At 64.2% G+C, this 19,799-nt stretch overlaps 1 protein-coding gene across 6 annotated transcripts in view; it reads left to right on the top strand.

Annotated features, from left to right (window-relative positions):
* ADGRB1 (adhesion G protein-coupled receptor B1) overlaps window positions 1-19,799 on the top strand; it is a 77,886-nt gene that overhangs the window by 12,295 nt on the left and 45,792 nt on the right. For all 6 annotated transcript variants that reach the window (XM_070802339.1, XM_070802337.1, XM_070802336.1 and 3 more), the window contains exons 2-16: window positions 101-1,083; window positions 10,477-10,638; window positions 11,658-11,768; window positions 12,121-12,285; window positions 12,506-12,670; window positions 13,001-13,165; window positions 13,462-13,626; window positions 13,819-13,920; window positions 15,304-15,410; window positions 15,614-15,808; window positions 16,104-16,172; window positions 16,785-16,893; window positions 18,552-18,695; window positions 19,184-19,259; window positions 19,571-19,673. In XM_070802339.1, coding sequence (XP_070658440.1) covers window positions 315-1,083; window positions 10,477-10,638; window positions 11,658-11,768; window positions 12,121-12,285; window positions 12,506-12,670; window positions 13,001-13,165; window positions 13,462-13,626; window positions 13,819-13,920; window positions 15,304-15,410; window positions 15,614-15,808; window positions 16,104-16,172; window positions 16,785-16,893; window positions 18,552-18,695; window positions 19,184-19,259; window positions 19,571-19,673 — 2,607 coding nt within the window. In that variant the 5' untranslated portion in view covers window positions 101-314. The remainder of the gene's footprint in view (window positions 1-100; window positions 1,084-10,476; window positions 10,639-11,657; window positions 11,769-12,120; window positions 12,286-12,505; window positions 12,671-13,000; window positions 13,166-13,461; window positions 13,627-13,818; window positions 13,921-15,303; window positions 15,411-15,613; window positions 15,809-16,103; window positions 16,173-16,784; window positions 16,894-18,551; window positions 18,696-19,183; window positions 19,260-19,570; window positions 19,674-19,799) is intronic.

The raw sequence follows: 19,799 nt of genomic DNA, 5'->3' as shown, positions 1-19,799 counted from the left end.
CGGGCCAGGCCCGCGTTGGAGGCTCAGAGCCCAGGGTGGGCACTGCCCTCAGTGTGCCCTCCCAGGGGCTCAACCCTGCACTCTGCTCTTTCTCTTCCAGCTGCTGCTTGAGGCCATGGGCAGGTGCCAGGCTGCTGGACCATAGGAGCCACCACTGCCCCCCCAGTGCCCGGAAGCCACCTCTGCCCCCCGGTCCAGAGCCCCGGCACCCCCAGCCCGGCCCAACCCCGCTCGCCGCCGGACCCTGGCATGTCCAGGCCTGGCCCGCGCCTGCCTGCCCAGCCCGCGGAACCCCGGCGGCCCCGCGAGCTAGGATGAGGGGCCAGGCCGCCGGCCCGGGTGCCCTCTGGATCCTTGGGCTGCTGCTGCTGCTGGGGCGCCAGGTGGGCACAGCCGCGGGCACGGCCGCAGGGCCCGGGGCTGAGCCCTGCGCCACGCTGGTGCAGGGCAAGTTCTTCGGCTACTTCTCGGCAGCCGCGGTGTTCCCGGCCAACGCCTCGCGCTGCTCCTGGACCCTGCGCAACCCGGACCCGCGCCGCTACACGCTCTACATGAAGGTGGCCAAGGCGCCCGCCTGCAGCGGCCCCGCCCGCGTCCGCACCTACCAGTTTGACTCCTTCCTGGAGTCCACGCGCACCTACCTGGGCGTGGAGAGCTTCGATGAGGTGCTGAGGCTCTGCGACCCCTCGGCGCCCCTGGCCTTCCTGCAGGCCAGCAAGCAGTTTCTGCAGATGCAGCGCCTGCGGCCGCCCCAAGACAACACCCTGAGGACCCGGGACGGGCCCCCCGGGCCCAGCGACGACTTCTCCGTGGAGTACCTAGTGGTCGGCAACCGCAACCCCAGCCGGGCCGCCTGCCAGATGCTGTGCCGCTGGCTGGACGCCTGTCTGGCTGGCAGCCGCAGCTCGCACCCCTGCGGCATCATGCAGACCCCCTGCGCCTGCCTGGGCGGGGACACCAGCGACTCTGCCTCTGGCTCCCTGGCCCCCCGTGGGGACGTCTGCCTGAGGGACGGCGTGGCTGGGGGCCCCGAGAACTGCCTCACCAGCCTGACCCAGGACCGGGGCGGGGATGGCACTCCAGGTGAGTGAGCGGCAAGGCGTCCATGACACAGCGCAGGGGGCGGGGCCGGGGGGGCGCTGCTGGTCACCTGGAGGTCAGGGGTCACTTGGTCCCAGGGTACACTATTTGGAATTCTGGGAGAGGTGCAGGTGAGCCCTGTGGGGGTCAGAGGCAGGGCAGTGCAGAGGTGAGGGTGAGCGTGTGCTCTGCCAGCCCCACCTTCTTAGCAAGCTTGGGGTCCTTGGTGAGACAGGCACCAGCATGGGGCAGGGCTGGTACCATCAGGGGGTGGGATGGGGAGCGGAGCTCCACGGGGGCGGGGCAGGAGGGAGACCCCGAATGCGCACGGAGGGGAGCCCCCCGTGGGACCCCAGGGTGAGGGTGACAGGAGACAGCTCTTCACCATCTGTGCAGGTGGAGACCAGACAGTGTGCCAGGTGCTCGGGAGCCAGGCTGGGCTGGGCATCCATGCGGGTGGGTCCCCGTGGGGCTGGGTGACATGCTCAGGGCTCTTGGCCTCTCCCAAGCCACTGAGACTGATGGACTCTTCAGAAAAACATCTTTCAAGGCATGAGAGCAGCTCCGTGGGGGGTTTCAAGGGGAACCAGCTCTCCTGGAACATGGTTCTATTCATGGCCCCTGGGCCGTGGAGCCCAGATTAGAAACCTCCGTGAAGCGGTGAGCGTAGCTGGAGAGGAGAAGAGGGAGGGGGCGGGCAGAGCCCCCAAGGGTGGGGGCGCAGCGTCCAGGAAGCCGTCGGGAAACCCCCGCCTTCCATCAGTTGGGTCAGGGTCCCCAGCGATGGGGTGCAAGGGCTGGTCTTCGGGCTGGACCAGATGGAGGGCGCTGTGACCTTGGCATGGGCAGCCCCGCAGCATGGTGGTGGGGGTGGTCCTCCAGGTGGAGGAGGAGGACAGAGCAGAGAGGGGGCAGCAGCTTTGGGAGGCCAGTGGGTGCAGGAGGGCCAGGCAGGGTGGTGACCTGGCCGCACACGTCGCTCGGCCACTCCCCAGTGGTCACCTGCCACCTGAACCTCAGTGTCCTCACCGGCAAGGTGTTGCCTGCTTTGAGGGACTGTCCAGTCGCCTCAGGCCTAATGGCCCTGGAGCTTGGCCCACAGTGGAGGCCACAGCACAAGAGCTGGCCTCTGCAGCATCCCAGGGCAGTGACCGTGCTAGGGAGATAACCTGGTCTAGCTGGAGCTGCACAGAGCTTGTGGGACAAGGTCAAGGAGGCGGGGCCGCTGTGATGAGCTGTGAGCTCTCAGGGCTTGACGTTGGTGCTGGAGGGAGCAGGCCCAGGTGTGTGGTTGGGTGCAAATGTGGCCAGGCCTCCCGGACGGGGTTTGCCTCTTCTTGAGAGCTGAAGGGCCGTGGGGGCTTTAAGCAGAGGGGGCACAGGGCTGGGGCTGTCGATGCAGTGTCTGGCTCAGAGCAGAAATCCAGGAGGGAGCTGATGCTGGCCTGGCCGGGAGGAAGGGGGAGCGCCTGGGGGATGGGGTGAGCAGCTGATGGACTTGCTGATGCCAAGGATGTGGGCGTGGAGGAAGGAGATTGATCGCTGGACCATGCCCAGGTTTCTGTCTGGGCGTGAGGACCTCAGCTGAGGTGGGGAAGTGGTGGGGAGGAAGATCCGGAGGTCAGAGTGGGACCCGATTATGAGAGGCCCATAGGCCATCCAGCGGGAATGTCATTTGAGAGGGACCACGGGGTCAGGTTCAAGTTAATCCCAGCCTGCCCTGCACTTTCTGTGTCCCTGGGCCAATCCCCTCAGGCTCCTTGTCTTTAAAATGGAGAGAGTAAAACATCTTCTTTCCTTGGTTGTCATGAAGAATGAGAACTGGGGTGAAAGTGTTTCTAAGCAAAAGCAACATCAGTGATGAAATGTCAATATCTATGTTTATTATTAGGTAGGGGATCTGGAGGGCTTGGCAGGCAGAGACAGATTAGAGGAGGAGGAGGGCTACGTGGGGACTCTGGACTTGAGCAGAGATTCTGAGAAGGGGAATGTTTGCATGTGGTGCTGGAGGGAGGTGGGCCGGTGTGCGTGTGTGCACACACATGTGCACATGCTTGTACTCACACGTCTACGTGCACATGTGTGTAGTGTGTTACATGAGCATATGTGCACAGTGTTATGTAAGCGTGTGTGTTCAGTGTGTTATGTGAACATGTGTGTGTTCATGCATCCATGTGTACAAGTGTGTGTGGGGGGAGCATGTATGTGCGTTCACACAGGCGCTGCCAGTATGTGTCTGCACACACTCACACATACACATGTGAGTATTTGCATGTTTGTGTGGCTGGCGTGTACACGTGTGCATGCTGGTGTACAGCCATCAGGTATCTTTGTGCACTGTGTTTGTGCATGCGTGTGTGTGAGCGTGTACACGTGTACACTGGTATGTACTTGAATTCACTGTGCACGCACGCGCATGCGTGTGTGTGTGTTTAGGCTGGCTCTGTGCAAGTCTTGACAAAGCTCAAGTCAAGGCTCCGTGGCAGGGCCGACTGCCTCGTGGAAGACAGTTTGGAGGGCATGCGGGCTGGGGCTGCCACCAGGAAGTGAGGCGCTCGACTCTGAGGGCGGGGCAGCAGGAACAGGAGGTGGTCACCCCCACCCAGGGGCGGCGCAGACTCCATGCCCGTGCCTGGACTCCGAAGGCCCTGATGCTTCTGAGGTCTTGGGGGTACACGTGGCGTCAGCAGGTTACACCACAGCATCTTAACCAGTTCACTCTTCCCAGCCGTGCAGGTGGCTCCCAGCGAGGACCCGCCTCCCGGCCCAGGGCCTCTGCCCGGGGTGCTCCCTGGCCCGGAGCACTCTCCCCACATGCCCCCTCGCTCAGGGGCTGCCCAGATGGCACGTGGCGGCAGCCCCAGGCCCACTGTGCCCTCCCTCTCTCTCCCTCTCTTCCCACACGGAATCGCCCGTGAACACCTGAGAATTTCCTGTGTCCTGACTCTGTCCCTGCCAGGATGTCCCCATCGTGGGGCAGGGGAGTTGGCCCTGCTCACTGGGGACGCCCTGCTGTGGCCCAGCCCCTGGTGGCATCAGGCCCTTGATAAACACGTGTTGAGTGGGGGGAGGCACAGAGGCGTCCAGGCTGCGGGCAGGCTCACACAGCTTGAAAGGGGAGACCCGGAGCAGAGCAGCTCTTGGCCACCCGGGGCTTCTCCTGCAAGAACTCAGGTGAGAGGGTCTGTGTGTGTGTGTGTGTGTGTGTGTGTAGGGGCGAGGTGGCCCACGGGCCAGAGAGGTCTAGCAGTCATTCAGAAGACACACAGCTGAGCCAGACCCCACATCATGCTGCGGAGCCTGTGCCCCGGAGCCACGCCCCCCACCCCGAGCAGGGGAGGCTGAGCCAGGCGTGTCCTCCGTCCCTGCTCGAGGGGGCCGTGCGATGCCCAGAGCAAGCAGGCGGCCCAGGCCAGCCCGTGGCCCACTTTCAGCCATGCCCCTGCCCGGCCTGTCCAATCGCCACATGGCCATGCCATGCGTCCGACTGGCAAGCCTTCCTCGGGCCAGAGCACCGCTCCCTGCCCCCAACCGGCTGCCCCTCTGCACAGCCCGCCCGCTCCCACCCCCTCCAGAGTCTCTCTGCGTTTTTCTGCCTCTGGTGAGATGGGGCCATTTCTCTCAAGGGTTGCTTTAAATATTCATGTTTTAATTAAAGAATTTTATTGCAGAAGCGACATGTAAGATAATGAAAAAGCAGCATCCTGGGGGCTGGGGGCCAGTGTGTGTGTGTGTGTGTGTGTGTGTGTCCCTGTGTATATGTGTGGGTCCCTGTGTGTGTGTCCTGTGTGTGCGTGTGTTCTTGTGTGTGTGCATGCGTGTCCCTGGGCATGTGTGTGTCCCTGTGTGTTCATGACCCTGCGTGTGCACATGTGTGCCTCCCCCAAGTGCCTGCCTGGGTGGGGTGGAGCTGGGCTGGAGCCTGAGTGTGTGACATCCTCAGCGCGTGTAAGGCAGGGATGCTGAGCCTAGGGCCGTGACCTGCCCCAGGCTGAGTGCCCCGGTGCCTCCAGGCCCGTCCGCTCTCAGCCGGGGTGCCCCTGCCCTGACACCCCATGGGCTTTGGAGTAATTCCCACCCTCAGTGCCGCACAGCTACCCTCTCTAGGGGCTGCAGTGTGTGGAGAGAGGCAGGGCTCTGATAGGAGGAGGTACTCGAGGGGAAAGGGTGTGTCTCTGGAGTTTAGGGGTGACCAAGAATGTGTTAGGGGGATGGGGGGGACAGGAGCAGGAAGGGTCAGGGCCTCCCTGCCAGGACAGTTTTCATCCCAGCCTGGGGAGCTGTTCTTTTGCGCAAAGGCCAACTTAGAAAACCTGGAAAACAAGGTTTCCAGCTCCAGGCAGACAACCTCCAGGTATCGTAGGTGGACAGAGGAAGACGTGACCCCGTGGAGCCCATAAGAGCACACGGGGGGCCGCCCAGAGTGGGGTTCCCACACAACCCTGCAGCTGGGAGGCTGGGAGCTGTGGCTGTGCTGGGGTCTCGCTTCCCCCCAAAGCGGGGAAGGGCTGTGAGTTGTATAGCCAAAGCTCCGGGAGGCGAAGAGACCTGCCCAGGTCATCCAGCATTGAAGTGGAAAGCTAGCAGGACCCAGGCCTTGGCACCCTTCTTAGGACGGGGGCGCCTGCCGGACTAACCCTGCAGACGGGGTCCTGTCACTGACTTGCCGAGCCTCAGTTTCCTTCTGTGAAATGGGAATGGGACAGTACCTGCCTGTAGGGTCCGGGCCTCTATCGTGCATGGAGGAACTCTCCTTGTCCGCCTCCTCTGGCAAGTGGCCTGTGGGCAGTGGCCGTGGTTCTCAGCCCCATCCTGAGATCCCACAGTGCCTCCTGCAGCTGGACGGCGTGCTGGTCGCTCGGGCCCTGATGTGGCAGCTGCAGGCCTTGGTGAAGGATGCACCAAGTCTGGACTTACAGAGCCAGAGCGGGGCTGTGGTTTGGGTGGGGGCGGAGCTGCCCATCCCCTGTGGCCTTCATTTGCACATCCATGCAAGGGGTTCAGAGGAAGAACCTGCATGCCGCAGGACAGGCCTTGACTCTGGGGGCTGCCGTCCTCACAGGGGGCTGGACTGAGCTGTGGTTGCGTAGGGACCCTGGCCTGACGGTCAGGGGCAGGGCGGGAACAGGAGGTGCAGCCTGACCTGCTGGACTGGGGAGACCTCTGCTGGACAAGACAGGAAGTGCAGACTGCCTCCTCCAAAGGGGACCCAGGAGGCGGGGAGGCCCAGGGGGGAAGAGGGCTTCCCTGAGCGCCCCGCCCCAGCCCACTGGGGCACAGGGACCCCGGTACCGGGGCGACCACAGCCTCCAGACGGGGGTGCTGGGGTGGGAAGGAGGCCCGGAGCCCCCTCGCCGTGTGTCCGCTCTCATGGGTGGCCAAGGCTGCCTGGCGGCCATTAATTGGCTCTATTCATCCCTTAATGAGATGGAAATGAGGCTTCCAGACAGAGGGGGCATTGAGCCTGGGAAGAATGGCGGCTTCTTTCCGGGCCTGGAGGGGCAGCCCACCCCCCAGCCTTGCCCACTCTTCTGCTGCCCCCTCAAAGCCCACCCAGCCCAAGAGCCCCATGGTCACCCAGCAAAGGGTGGGCCGAGCTCCTCTGTGCCCAGCTCTGCGGGCCCGGGAGACCTGCCTGGGGGACTCCCTGGTCGTGGGTGTGCTTGCCTGGTGAACGTGTATCAGGTGTCAGCCTCGTGTGACGACACATGGTAAAAACGGTAACAAAGATAGCAGCTGCCATTAACCGAGCGTGCACCAGCGGTCAGGGCTCGGTATGCGACAGCGATCCTGTGTCGAGGATCAGAAGTCAGTCTGTGATGAGGATCAAGGCCGTGTGTGATCAGGATCGGGAATCAGCATGTGAGCAGAGTCAGGGCCGGGCCCAGGGGGCAGTCTGTCCTCTGAGCCAGTGGACCCCTGCCTGGCCTCTCCTGATATGACCCTTCCTCTCCTTCCCCTCCCCCCACCACGTCCCCACCACCTGGGTCACCAAGGTAACCAGCCCTGAAGTAGTGGGTGTTTTGGCAGCTGAGGCCTAACCTGAGTCTATCCTGAAAGACTGAGCTCTGCAGCAGTTGCCATGGGAACCAAGTGGCATCCTCCGATTAGCCTGGCTTGGACACCCTCTCTCTCCCACCCACTGCCAGCTTCCACGTCACTCAGGCTTCCACACGGGGGCTGGGCTGGGGCAGCAAGGGGCAACAGGCAGGACGGGCCCACCGTGTCCCTGCGGCCAGGCCGCCCCCGACTCCAGCCTCCCCGTTCCTCCGTGTCAGTGTGAAGGACAGGGGCTCAGCCGGTGAGACGGAGCCCCAGGCCAGCGGCCTAGAGTGCTGCTGGCAGCCTGCCTTGTCTGACGGCCACACAGCCACAGGGGCAGTGCTTGGAATCTGATCGGGGGCCTGGTCCCGGCTCCCGTTGCTATCAAATGGGCGTGGCTGTGGGGCTCCTGCCGACCACCGCCCCAAGGGAAGGCACCTGAAGTGGTGGCAGTGAGGCCCCGCGTCTGGGCAGCTTCAGCCCGTCACACCCTCAGAGCCACTCACGGGCAGTATGCACGGGGGGCTGTCCTGGGGCCCCCCACCCACTCCCCTGTGCCCTGGTCTGCTGGCCACACACCCCGAACCCCTGGGACACAGGCAGTTGCAGTTCAAAACCAAGTCATATCTGCGTAGTAGCCTCCATGCTTCTGGCTCCTACCCAGCCCTGGGGACCCTGGAGCCCCCTGCCTGGTGAGGCTCAGGCCTGCTTGCCTCCTCAACTCCAGGGCAGATCGTCCTGTGGGGTGGGGTGGGGGGAGCCTCACCAGCTCCCGACTGTCTGGACCACCCCTCTCTGAGCCTCGGTTTCCTCTGCTGTAAGTGGGTCCACACCTGGTTCCTGGACTGGGACTCAAGGTTCCTGAGGCATCCAGTGCCGAGCAGGGAGGGGGGACAGGAAGTGGGGAAGACAGGACTCTGCTGCCCAGGATGCTACCTGAGGGCCAGCCTTGGGGGAGCACCGGGCCTTGAAGGGTGGGAGCCCAGGTCCAATGACCTACTCAGCCCCTCCTGACTAGGGGAGCCCAAGCATTCTGTCACTAGGGCAGGCTCAGACTTCTCACGTGGACAATGGGGACAGAGAGGCCCTGGCGGGAGCACAGGGCATCAAGCCCAGGCTCAGGAGGGGCTCGGAATCAGGGCCCTTGACCCCCTGGAACCAGAGTCCCTGCAAAGCTCAGCCCGGCCTCTACTCTGCAGCCCTGGCAAGGTCCTCCCCGGGCCTCTCTGCACTGCATGTGCGGGAGGGGGAAAGCAGGGCCCATGCCCAGCCACAGACCGCGCAGTTAAGGTCAGAGCTGGCCCCTCCTGCTGGGCCCCTGTCGGGGTGCGTTGGCCTGCCCACCTGCCCCACCCACCTGCGTGTCCCAACTGCAGGGCAGGTCTGAGAACAGGCCTGACTTCTGTGTGCCCTTGAGGCTCTGCCTCTCTGGGCTCCAGGGGAGGTGGGATGCTTGGGAAGGGGGGCTCTGTGAGGGCAGAGAAGGATCCTTGATGGCTTGGGGGCTTGGAGGGTGAATGAGCCTTGCCTTCTGAACTGGGGGACTTGGGCCCACTCCCCTGCCTGCCATTCATTTGCTTCCAGCGCCCCCTGCTGGTCAGTTTCCTGCACAGGCACAGCATAGCTGACACCTTTCGCGTGGCCCTCCACAGAACCCAGCACCTGGATGCCCAACTTGCTGCGCATCAAAGCAGGCTCTCTGGAGGAATTCCCTGGAGGGCCGGTGGTTAGGACTTGACGCTTTCACTGCCTTGGCTCAGTTCAGATCCCTGGTCTGGGAACTAAGAGCCCACATGCTGGGCAGTGTGCCAAAACACACACACACAAAGTGGGATTTTCTAGCATCGACTGAAACCCCACGCCTGTGGTCTCCCCATCGTTTCTTGCTGCTTGCCGTCACAGGCGGCAGACTTGGGAAGGAGCGCCCTCATCCTCAGGTGGAGGGCATGAGGGCAGGGTGGGGTGGACCTGTCCATCCCAGGGCAGTGGGTGGTGGGGCCCCCACGTGAACCCCGTCTTTCAGCTCCAGCACCCACCTTAGGGATCTGCACAGTCTGCCCTCTCACCCCACGTCTCCCCAGAGAAGCCAGGCTCTGAGAGGCCACAGGGGCCCTCCTGCCAGGCCAGGTGTGACTTGCCCTTGGCCAGCCTGGCTCCCCTGCTCCCACCCCAGGTGGGGCAGTGGCCCAGCTCCAGGGTGACTCCCAGTGCCGGGCCTTGGCAGTGCCATCTCCTTGCCCCATTCCTGGGGGCTGTGTCAGGGGCTGCGTGCAGGGCACCCAGCCCATGGTAGGTGCTTGGTGACCTGTGCATGCCCTTGCTGGGTCTGCCCTGACCCTGCTGTTCTGGAAGCAAGGGGCCCTGAAGTTCCTGGGGACAAATGGGGTGGCAGCACCAGAGCCCCTCAGGCCGGGAGCTATCTGACTTTTGGACTGAATGCCTGGATGAAGCAGCCCCTCCCTGAACCCATCAGTGCAGCCCAGCTCTCGCCCAGATGTTGGCCTCCTGCTCCGCACCCCTCGGTGGCTCCCCAGTACTTGGAGGCTCTTAGTATCCTCGGTGGCACTGGGACTGCCAAGGGGCCCAGACCTTCAGGGACATGAGGTCATGATGCTCGAGGGGACAGGACCGGGATGAAGATCTGTGAGAGGGCTGAAGGAGGCTGGCCAGAGGGGCCTGGAGGCCAGTCTCTGCTGTGTCTTGGGGAGGGGAGGCCTGGCGGGGCCCAGGGTGTGAGACCTCACTAGGCCACCAGGTGTGGGGCCTCTGGTGTCCCTGAGTGATGGGGTAATGAACACACAGATCATGGGGGGAGGGTGAACAAGTCTAGAGGAAACTAGACTGAGGACCATGGGGAGGGGGTCCGCAGGCGCTGAGGCTCTGTGCCAAGTAGAAGAGCCCCCTCTGCCCCCACCCCTTCACTGGGCCCTTGGAATAAGACAGCTGTTGGGGTGGGCGGGGTGCCTTTCATTCATTCATTCTTCAGACCTGCCTAGGGCTCCAGCTCTGGGTCCAGCCCCTACTCTGGGGACCTAAATTCAGAGTCAGTGGAGACCCTGGCCTGGGAGCCTGTAAACAGCCAGAAAGCACTCAGACCCCAGAGGGAACTGGGGTTGCACCTCTGACCCTCCCTGCCCTGCCGGCCGCCTGTGCTTCGCACCCCATCGCTAACCTCATCCAGGCCCATTCTCGCCTCCTGGCTGACCCTCCAGGGCGCTGCGCTGGTTCCGACGCTGAGGCTTCTTCGCAGCGGCCGCTCTACCCCCAGACCTCTGCAAGATCCCTGAGACACTGCCTGAAAGACATTGCAGCCCTTTGACCCCGGCCCTGACTCTGTCCTCTGGTTCCCACCAGGCGGCTGGAAGTTGTGGTCCCTATGGGGCGAGTGCACGCGGGACTGCGGGGGAGGCCTGCAGACGCGGACGCGCACCTGCCTGCCCGCGCCGGGTATCCAGGGCGGCGGCTGCGAAGGGGTGCTGGAGGAGGGCCGCCTGTGCAACCGCAAGGCCTGCGGCCGTGAGTGCGCGGAAGGGTGGGACGGGAGGAGTCGCGGGTGGTGGGGTGGGGAGAAGAAGGGGCCCGGGCCGGGCCAGGTGGGGAAAAGGGCGGGGGGCTGGGTCCGGCCGGACCAGGGAAGGTGCTGGGGCCAGGTTAGGCCGGACTCAGGCTGTGAGAGGCGGGACCTGGGGTGGGGCGGGGTCAGAGGGGTGGAGCCTACCCAAGGGCGGGGCCAGGCTAGGCCGGGCTCGGGCTGTGAGGGGCGGGACCAGGGGTGTGGCCTAGCCAAGGGCGGGGCCAACTCCTCGTCCTGGCCGAGTGGCATCAGAAGAAACGGCCTAGGAGGAGGGGCGGGACCGGGTGTTAGACTGGATGTGGCTGTCTTAGCACCTGCGGACTGGGAATTCTGGGGTGCACGGGGAAGGCCGTCAGTGGGCTTCTCCCTCCACCCCGATCCCCAGCCCTGACCAGAGCTGCCTGTCCCAGCTGCATCTTGCCTCCAGGATGTATTTCTCTAATAAGGCTCTCTAATGACCTCATGCATATTTTAGCTGCTTCCATAAAGTTAAATCAAGTTATAATGAGACTGTCATTCTTCGGGTTGTTTCTTCCCCGATGAATTTTCCTGGGGAGAGGAGCTCATCTCAGAAGCCTGGGGAGGGCCCTGTGGTGTCTGGGCTGGGCCGCGGGGCGCAGGACCGCAGGCAGGATGCAGGACCGCAGGCGGGATGCTAAGGAGGGGACAGCAGCAGCCATCCACACCTGGCGCCCTGCGGGTGACGCTGCGGGCCCCGCGGGGAGAGAGGGAGGGGCGCAGGGCAGGGGAGTCTGGATCGGACAGGGCTTGGCCCCAGACCAGGGTGCCCTGGTCCCAGGTTTCTCAGCTGCCCAGTGGGACCAAGTGGCCCTGGTGCTGGCAAGCCTGGGCCCTACTGTGACTGAGGACTGAGGGACAAAGGGCCAAGAGCGCCCCTCTAGAGCTGCAGGGCGGGAGCCTCAGGCCAGGGCCTGGGCGCTTACCTGGACCCGCCCTGCAGCCGCCGGGCGCACAAATTCCAGGAGCCAGTCCCTGCGGTCCACGGATGCCCGGCGGCGTGAGGAGCTGGGGGACGACCTGCAGCAGTTTGGGTTCCCGGCCCCGCAGACAGGTAAGTGGCAGCGTCTGGGTGGGGCTGACAGCAAACGCACTAAAACTGGCAAGTGGGGAAAGTTGGTTCCAGGGTATTAGGTCTTTGGCCAAATACTGTACGTCATTAATTGCTGCTGATTCCAATTAATGACTGTAATAATTTCCCATAATTAGACTAACCTCTCAGGTGCCAGGCGCTGGTCTCCAGGCACACTGGATTTAGAAGAAATGGTGTGAGGCGAAGGGGCCAGTCGAGAAAAAAAAAGGAGGGGGGAGCTCACGGGCCTTGCTGCGGCCACCTGGGGGGTCTGACCGCAGCGCAGGTACAGGGGCAGCAGCAGGCCTGTGATGCTGTAGGTCTGGGCCCACAGGTGACCCCGCGGCCGAGGAGTGGTCCCCGTGGAGCGTGTGCTCCAGCACCTGCGGCGAGGGCTGGCAGACCCGCACGCGCTTCTGCGTGTCGACCTCCTACAGCACGCAGTGCAGCGGGCCCCTGCGGGAGCAGCGGCTCTGCAACAACTCGGCCGTGTGTCCAGGTGGGCGGGGCGCCGGCAGGGGGCGGGGCGTCCGGGTAGGGGCGTGGTGTCGGGGCGGGGCGTCCGCTAGGGGCGTGGTGTCGGGGCGGGACGTCAGGGGTGGGGGCGGGGCGTCCAGGTAGGGGCGGGGCGCCGGCCCGGGGTCGGGGAGTCCGGGGCAGGTGGCTCGGCTGCCGGCTGGGCCGGACAGGGGTCGCAGAGCGCTACGTTCCCTCCGTAGTGCATGGCGCCTGGGACGAGTGGTCGCCTTGGAGCCTATGCTCCAGCACCTGCGGTCGCGGCTTCCGGGACCGCACGCGCACCTGCAGGCCGCCCCAGTTTGGAGGCAACCCCTGTGAGGGCCCGGAAAAGCAAACCAAGTTCTGCAACATCGCTTTGTGCCCTGGTAGGTGAGAGGGAGGGCGCTAGGTGGGGTGAGACAGGAAAAGACCCCGTGGGCCACCGGTCAGCCCGCGGAGCCCAACTTTGTCCACTCAGACCCACCTGCTGGGGCCTCAGAGGTGAGATTGGAACCCCAGGCTGTGATCAGGCTGTAGGCCAGAGAACCTACAATGTTGTTACTGGTGCGCCAGGGGTGTTGGGGTGCTGGGACCTCCTTGGGTGTCACACCCATGCCTCAGACTTTGTGGGGTGCTCACACCTGTACCCCAGATGGGGTGTGGGCCCTGGCTGTTCACGCTGGCTTCCTGTTCCCTTCTTCCCCTGGGCCGGGCAGTGGATGGAAACTGGAACGAGTGGTCCAGCTGGAGCACGTGCTCCGCCAGCTGCTCCCAGGGCCGGCAGCAGCGCACACGCGAGTGCAACGGGCCTTCGTATGGGGGTGCTGAGTGCCAGGGCCACTGGGTAGAGACGCGAGACTGCTTCCTGCAGCAGTGTCCAGGTCAGGCCATGCCCCGGGGCCTGCGGGTGGGGACCTGCAGTTCTGAGTCACTTGGTGGGCTGGGGGCTGCTGGGGGGCCCTGGAACGAGTCCCCAGGGATATGGGGGTGGTGGTGGGGGGTCCCGGGGGCCGGTGCACATGGGGTACTTGTCTTATCGTGTATCAAGCTGAGCTCTGCCTTCCCCTCCCTGGTGTCAACTTCCTTCCGCTCCCGGCTCCCTGCCCCTGCGTCCCCATGGCTCCTGCCCACCCCTCGTCCCCATTCTCGTGCTTCCATGCGCGGCCGTGTCCTGCAGTGGATGGGAAGTGGCAGGCCTGGGCGTCCTGGGGCAGCTGCAGCGTCACATGCGGGGGTGGCACGCAGCGGCGGGAGCGTGCCTGCTTGGGGCCCTTCTTTGGGGGAGTGGCCTGCCAGGGCCCCCAGGATGAATACCGGCAGTGTGGCGCCCAGCGGTGTCCCGGTGAGTGTCTCTACCCCACCCCACAGCTGGACCCTGAGGCGGGGGAGGCGCTCGGGGTGCAGCTGGGGGACGACCGCTTTGTGAGGGTGGATGTCCCGTGGCGTCTGGGCCCTCCTGACCCTGCTGCCAGCTCTCTGCCCCTCCCTGCATTCCCTCTCCCCTGCCCCGACTCATGTCTCTGGCCCTTGGCAGAGCCCCACGAGATCTGTGATGAGGACAACTTCGGAGCTGTGGTCTGGAAGGAGACCCCGGCCGGAGAGGTGGCTGCAGTCCGGTGTCCCCGCAACGCCACAGGTGAGGGCCGAGGGGGCAGGGGCTGGCAGGGCACCTGTCCCTTCCTTGTGGGATGTGCTGGAGGCACCGAGATGCCCCTGGAGGCCTGCCTGAGAGCTGTCAGCACAGGGCACATGGCCCAGACTCCGCCCGGGCAGCCCCGTGCACACCAAGGCTGGAGGGGTGCGGGCAGGGACACAGGGCTGCCGTGTCCTAAGTCAGCAGAGCCGGTACCAGCATGAAGCCCTTTAGTGTGATGTTCCACGATGTCACTGCTTTACATGTGGGAAACCAGAGGCACAGAGCCCACACCCTTGCCCTGGGCTTGCGTGGCCAGTAACTGGGAAGTCAGCTTTGGACACCGTGGTCTTGATCCCCACGCAACCCTATGGAGTGATATGAGGTGGGGGAAAAGCAGGGTGGGCTCCCAGAAGGGCCTCTGCAGAGACAGTTTGGGTTCCTTTCCCCTCTTGTCTGAGGAGCGTGTGCTGTGTGACATTCAGGAAGTACCTACCCTCTCTGAACTTCCATTTCTTTCTGTAAAACGAACTTGCTGTGGGCTCCCCACCCCCCACCCCCCAATAAGGCTGGTGACCATGGTGGAGGCTGTGTATTCCCAGCCGTGGCTTCAGCCCCCGTGCCCTGTTCTGTTTACTGAATAGTACAGATTCTGGGGAGCGACTTGCAAACCCAGGGAAGTAAAGTGGAAACACGAGTCGCAGGATGGTGTCACCTCTCTAGCCTTTGCTTGTGTGATCCCTCATTTTCATTCTGCACCGTGCTGTAGACCAGGTGTCCCGTCCTGCCCCATGGCTCCTGTTGGGGGACAGTGTCCTGGCAGTTCCCTAGGGTCATCACAGCTGTGCCTGGCTCCCTGGGAGTAAGGTCTGGGTCATAGGCTGTGCCCATGTTCAAGGCCGTCCAACCTGACCCCAGTCAGCCCCAAGGCTGCCCAGCATCCACAGCACACCAGGGTCATGAGGGGCCCCCTGACCCCAGAGGTGGAGCCAGGCAGCGGTGGGCTGTTGGTTGTCCCCAGGGCTCTGGGTAGGAAGGGGCTCCGGGAGAAGCCCTGGGCTGAACTCTGAAGCCTGTCACTCGGCCCAGGGTTCAGCCTCCACACAGGTAGGATGCCTGTAGGTTTGGCTCCTACCAGGCTCCAGTGCTTGGCTGGCAGCATCTGCTCAGAAATGTTTTGAGTGAAAGAAAGTCGCCAGGGGCCTGGCCCCCGTGCCAGCCCTGCTCCTGGAACACGGCCACAGGCGAGTGTCCGCTTCCAGGGCTGGGGGCCATCCAGAGAGCTGGAGGCACCTGGGAGCTGTGGCTGGGTGGGTGGGACTCTTGCAGCAGACGTGCGCATCCTCCTGAGAAGTGGGCGATGGAGCCGACCCCCCATCTCCACAGGCCTCATCCTGCGACGCTGTGAGCTGGATGAAGAAGGCATTGCCTACTGGGAGCCCCCCACCTATATCCGCTGTGTGTCGATTGACTACCGGAACATCCAAATGATGGTGAGGCTGGGCCCCGAGGTCTCCCACCCCACCCCTCCCATCACTCCAGGGCTCATCTCTACCCCCATTCCCAGACATAACCCTGCGTCCCCAGTGGCACGCTCTGTGGACGTGGGTCAGCGTGGCTGGGGCTGCAGAGCGCCCTCTGGGCATGGCGGTCCTTGGCGCCTGCAGTCCAGCACCTGCACCGTCCGTCCCCCTAGACCCGGGAGCACCTAGCGAAGGCGCAGCGTGGGCTGCCCGGGGAGGGCGTCTCCGAGGTCATCCAGACCCTGGTGGAGATCTCCCAGGACGGGACCAGCTACAGCGGGGACCTGCTGTCCACCATCGACGTCCTAAGGAACATGACAGAGATCTTCCGCCGGGCGTACTACAGCCCGACCCCTGGGGACGTGCAGGTGGGCACCCAGGAGGGCATTCCCCACCCCAGCCTTAGACCGAGTCCCGACCTCAGACTGAACCCTGAGCCGGGCCCCGCGCTGAGCCCCGACCCTGGCCACACTCTGACCCCAGCCACACTGAGCCATGACTCTGGTGCCTGATTCTCTGTTCTGGAGAAGGAAACGGCAGCTCACTCCAGTATTCTTTGCCTGGGAAATCCCGTGGACAGAGAGCCTGGCGGGCTGCAGGCCCTGGGGTCGCAGAGGGTGCACACACATGCCTTTTCACTGGCCCTTCTTCTTCTCCTTCCAGAACTTTGTGCAGATCATCAGCAACTTGCTGGCTGAGGAGAATCGGGACAAGTGGGAGGAGGCGCAGCTGGTACGCCTGCCCGCCTGGGGTGCTGCGGGCGTCTCCGCGCCTCCCCACTCCCCAGGCCGGCTCAGGGCGGGCTCTTGGGTTCAAATCCCAGATGGGCCTCTCCCAGGAAGTCACTCAGCCTTCTGAGCCTCGGCGTTCCCATCCGTCAGATGACAGGCCCACCGCACGGGGCTCAGGGAGGGGTCTGAGAAAGTGTGTTGGCCGTAGGGTGCAGGCCGGGACGTGGCAGTCCCTTCTCATCTGGAGAGAACGGTCCGCCTCCCCCCAGCACTGACCGGGAACCTGCCACTCCCTGTACTCAGGGGCTGTGGTGCCCAGAGACCCCTGCTCTCCTCCCATCTGGACACCCGGCCATAGGCCGGAGCGCCTCAGCCCCTCTGGGCTCAGTGTTCTCATCCACAAATAGGCGGTGGACACTCAGGTCCAGAGCCCTGCGGGGTAGGGAGTGACCAGCAGGACCCCGTCGAGGAGGGAACAGATGAGGGAAGGAGGCGGCTGAGTCCCCGCTGCGGGGGCAGGGGACTCGGGTGACACTCAGATCTGGCGCCTTCTTGGCTGGGCTGCCCCCCACCGCCTTGAGGCTCCCTGACCCTGCCCCCATCCCATCCCCAGATGGGCCCCAATGCCAAGGAGCTCTTCCGGCTAGTGGAGGACTTCGTGGACGTCATCGGCTTCCGCATGAAAGACTTGCGGGACGCGTACCAGGTGACAGACAACCTGGGTAAGCCCGGCCCTCGCTCTCTGACCCTTGGGCCTCACCTGGCACGCCTGGACGGGGCCCTCCAGCCTCAGATTCCGGCCGTGTGTGCCGGAACTTCAGGACCCCCGGGCCGGGTTCTAGGATGATCCTCAGTGCACAGACCTGAGTCTCCTGACGATGGTCGGATGTGATCCTGGGAGGGGGTCGGCGTGGGGGCTCTTGGACCCAGACCAGGCCCTGGACACTTAGAGTCTTGGGGTGCAGCAGGAAGCCCCAGCCACAGCTTCTATCTCCCCGGGGCTGGGGGCCCACGGTGCCTTGTCCCCAGTACCTGCTGTGCTGGGACCTCGGAGATTTGAAGGCAAGGTTGCACTCTGCTCCCAGAAGCGCTTGTCAGAGGGGCCTGGCGACACCCAGCTCAGTAGCACTGACAGAATCTCAAATGGGGAGGCGGCGGTGCAGGCCTCGAGGGGCTGGAGAGAGCCAAAGGTGGGCCTGGACTTGGGAGGCTCGCGATGGCTGTCGGCACAAGGACCTGCAGCAGCTGCATTCCATGATCACCACCACGTCCTCTTAAACAGCTCTCCTGGCCACATTTGTCCAGGGCACCTCCCCAGATAATCTTCTCATAGTGGGGAGCTGGGGTGCGGCCCAGGCCCGGCGGTGGTCCACACAGCGCCGAGGAGGGCGATGGTCACTGCCTCTGTAGAGGCTCCTGGGCCTCTGGGGACATGTCCTCTGGGCCCACTGTGCTTGCTCGCACCCAGGGACCTGCCCACACAGCGATGAATGCCTGCTAAGCTAGAAGGTCCTAGAGCCCTGGTCCTGCCTTACGCCTTTGAGCTCAGGACCCCAGAGCTGGGGAGACCCCTGAGGCCAAGGGAGTGGGAGCAGTGTCCTCCTGTAGGTGGGGAGACCCCGGCCTGGAGGTTCCCTGGAGGCAGGGTCAGCAGTGGCTCCAGGCTGCTGGGTCTCTTTCTCACTGGGCTGACAGGGCCCTTGTTCTGGGTGAGATGGGAGTGGCCGGAAAGCGGGCTCTTCTGTGGCCACATGTGACAGGCGTGACCCGGAGGCCACCTCAGCTCTCGGCCCCCCAGCCCTGGACCTCGCTGTAGAGGCTGGACCCCTGGCCACCCAGCACCACCCACAGCCCCTGGAGGTGGGCTAGGCCCGGGCCGAGTCCCCTGACCTTCCACCTCCAGGGAGCCTGTCCGGAGCCAGTGGACATTCAGGGCCCAGCCTTTGTCACCAAAGGAGGCCCTGGACTCCTCCCATCACCCCTCATTAGCCCTCCCCCGCCATGTATCCACACACCCCCATTTTCCCCTACACCCCACTCATACACTCGCACCTGTGCACCCTACACATATACAGTCTGTGCACCCACTGTACACCCACACCCCGATTCACCCCACTCATATACTCATAGCCCTGTATCCTCTGCACCCAGTGCCCTACGCCCTGTGCACCCCGTGTACCCCCTGCACACCCCTCGTGTGGTGTGGCTGGGTGGCCCCACGAACACTGCGCCTGTTCTGAGCCAGGAGCAGCCCCGTGATGGTCCCACCCAACTTCCCGTCCCAGGGCGAAGGCTCCGTACCCTGAAACCGCTCTGTCTCCGTCTCCCTTTGTCTGTCGCTGTTGTCTCTCACCTCCCCCCACCCCCCACCCTGCCGCAGTCCTCAGCATCCACAAGCTCCCAGCCAGCGGAGCCACCGACATCAGCTTCCCCATGAAGGGCTGGCGGGCCACAGGCGACTGGGCCAAGGTGCCGGAGGACAGGGTCACTGTGTCCAAGAGTGTCTTCTCCACGGGGCTGGCAGGTGAGGGCCTCAGGGGGCTGGAGGAGCTCCCCAGAGTCTAGAACTTCTCAGTCCCCCGAAAGAACTTCCCAGCCCCACTCCAGAAGCACTCCAGAAGTTCTGACGTGCTGCATCAAGGGCCAGGGTGGTGTCCGTTTCTTCTACACAATCTCAGTGTTCCTGAGATTGCCCCCTCTTCCAGGAAGCCCTCTTTGCCCTCCCTATGTTGGGAGACCCCAGGCAATCTTGGCTGAATGGACCCCCTCATCACAGGGAGGGAGAGGGTCTTGCCTGGTGTCACACAGCAGGCGATTCCAGTTCCCAGGAAGAGAAACTGTGCCCTGCCTGCCCCTGGCTTTCAGGGGCCACTCAGGGAGACCGAGGAGGTACCTCAGCTCCACGGCAGTGTGTCCATGGTGGGGGTGGCAGGGGGGGACACACTCCTCTTGCCCAGCAGGGCCTTGGCCTGGGGGTGGTGGGAGGAGGGCAACCACTGTGCTCTCTTCCAGAGGCTGATGACTCGTCTGTGTTCGTGGTGGGCACTGTGCTTTACCGAAACCTGGGCAGCTTCCTGGCCCTGCAGAGGTGGGCATCACGGGCACAGGTGGGAACTGGGGAGGCTGGGTCTGGCGGAGGTGGGGGCTGGGGAGGCCGGGCCTCGGGGGTGGGAGCCTGGGGAGGCTGGGTCAAGGGGGTGGGGGGCCTCGGGAGGCCGGGTCTGGGGGGTGGGGGCCTGGGGAGGCCAGCTCTAGAGGTGGAGGGCCTCAGGAGGCCGGGTCTGCGGGGTGGGGAGCCTGGGGAGGCTGGGTCTAGGGGTGGGGGCCTGGGAGGCCAGGCCTAGGGGAGGTGGGGCGAGGGGCTCCTGACCCCAGCATGGCCTGCCGGCTGTCCCCCAGGAACACGACTGTCCTGAACTCCAAGGTCATCTCGGTGACGGTGAAGCCCCCGCCTCGCTCCCTGCTCACACCCTTGGAGATCGAGTTCGCCCACATGTACAACGTGAGTACCCTCCGTGTGCACGTCCGCGTGCATGGACCCCTCCACCTGTCCCCGTGTGCACACACGTCGCGGCCTCTGGCTGGCCTTGAGAGAGAGCTCCTTTACCCCCGAGCGGTGGGCGGGGAC

Source organism: Bos indicus, chromosome 14, assembly GCF_029378745.1.
Source record: "Bos indicus isolate NIAB-ARS_2022 breed Sahiwal x Tharparkar chromosome 14, NIAB-ARS_B.indTharparkar_mat_pri_1.0, whole genome shotgun sequence".
Lineage (NCBI taxonomy): Eukaryota > Metazoa > Chordata > Mammalia > Artiodactyla > Bovidae > Bos > Bos indicus.
This window is presented reverse-complemented; position numbering and strand designations above follow the sequence as displayed.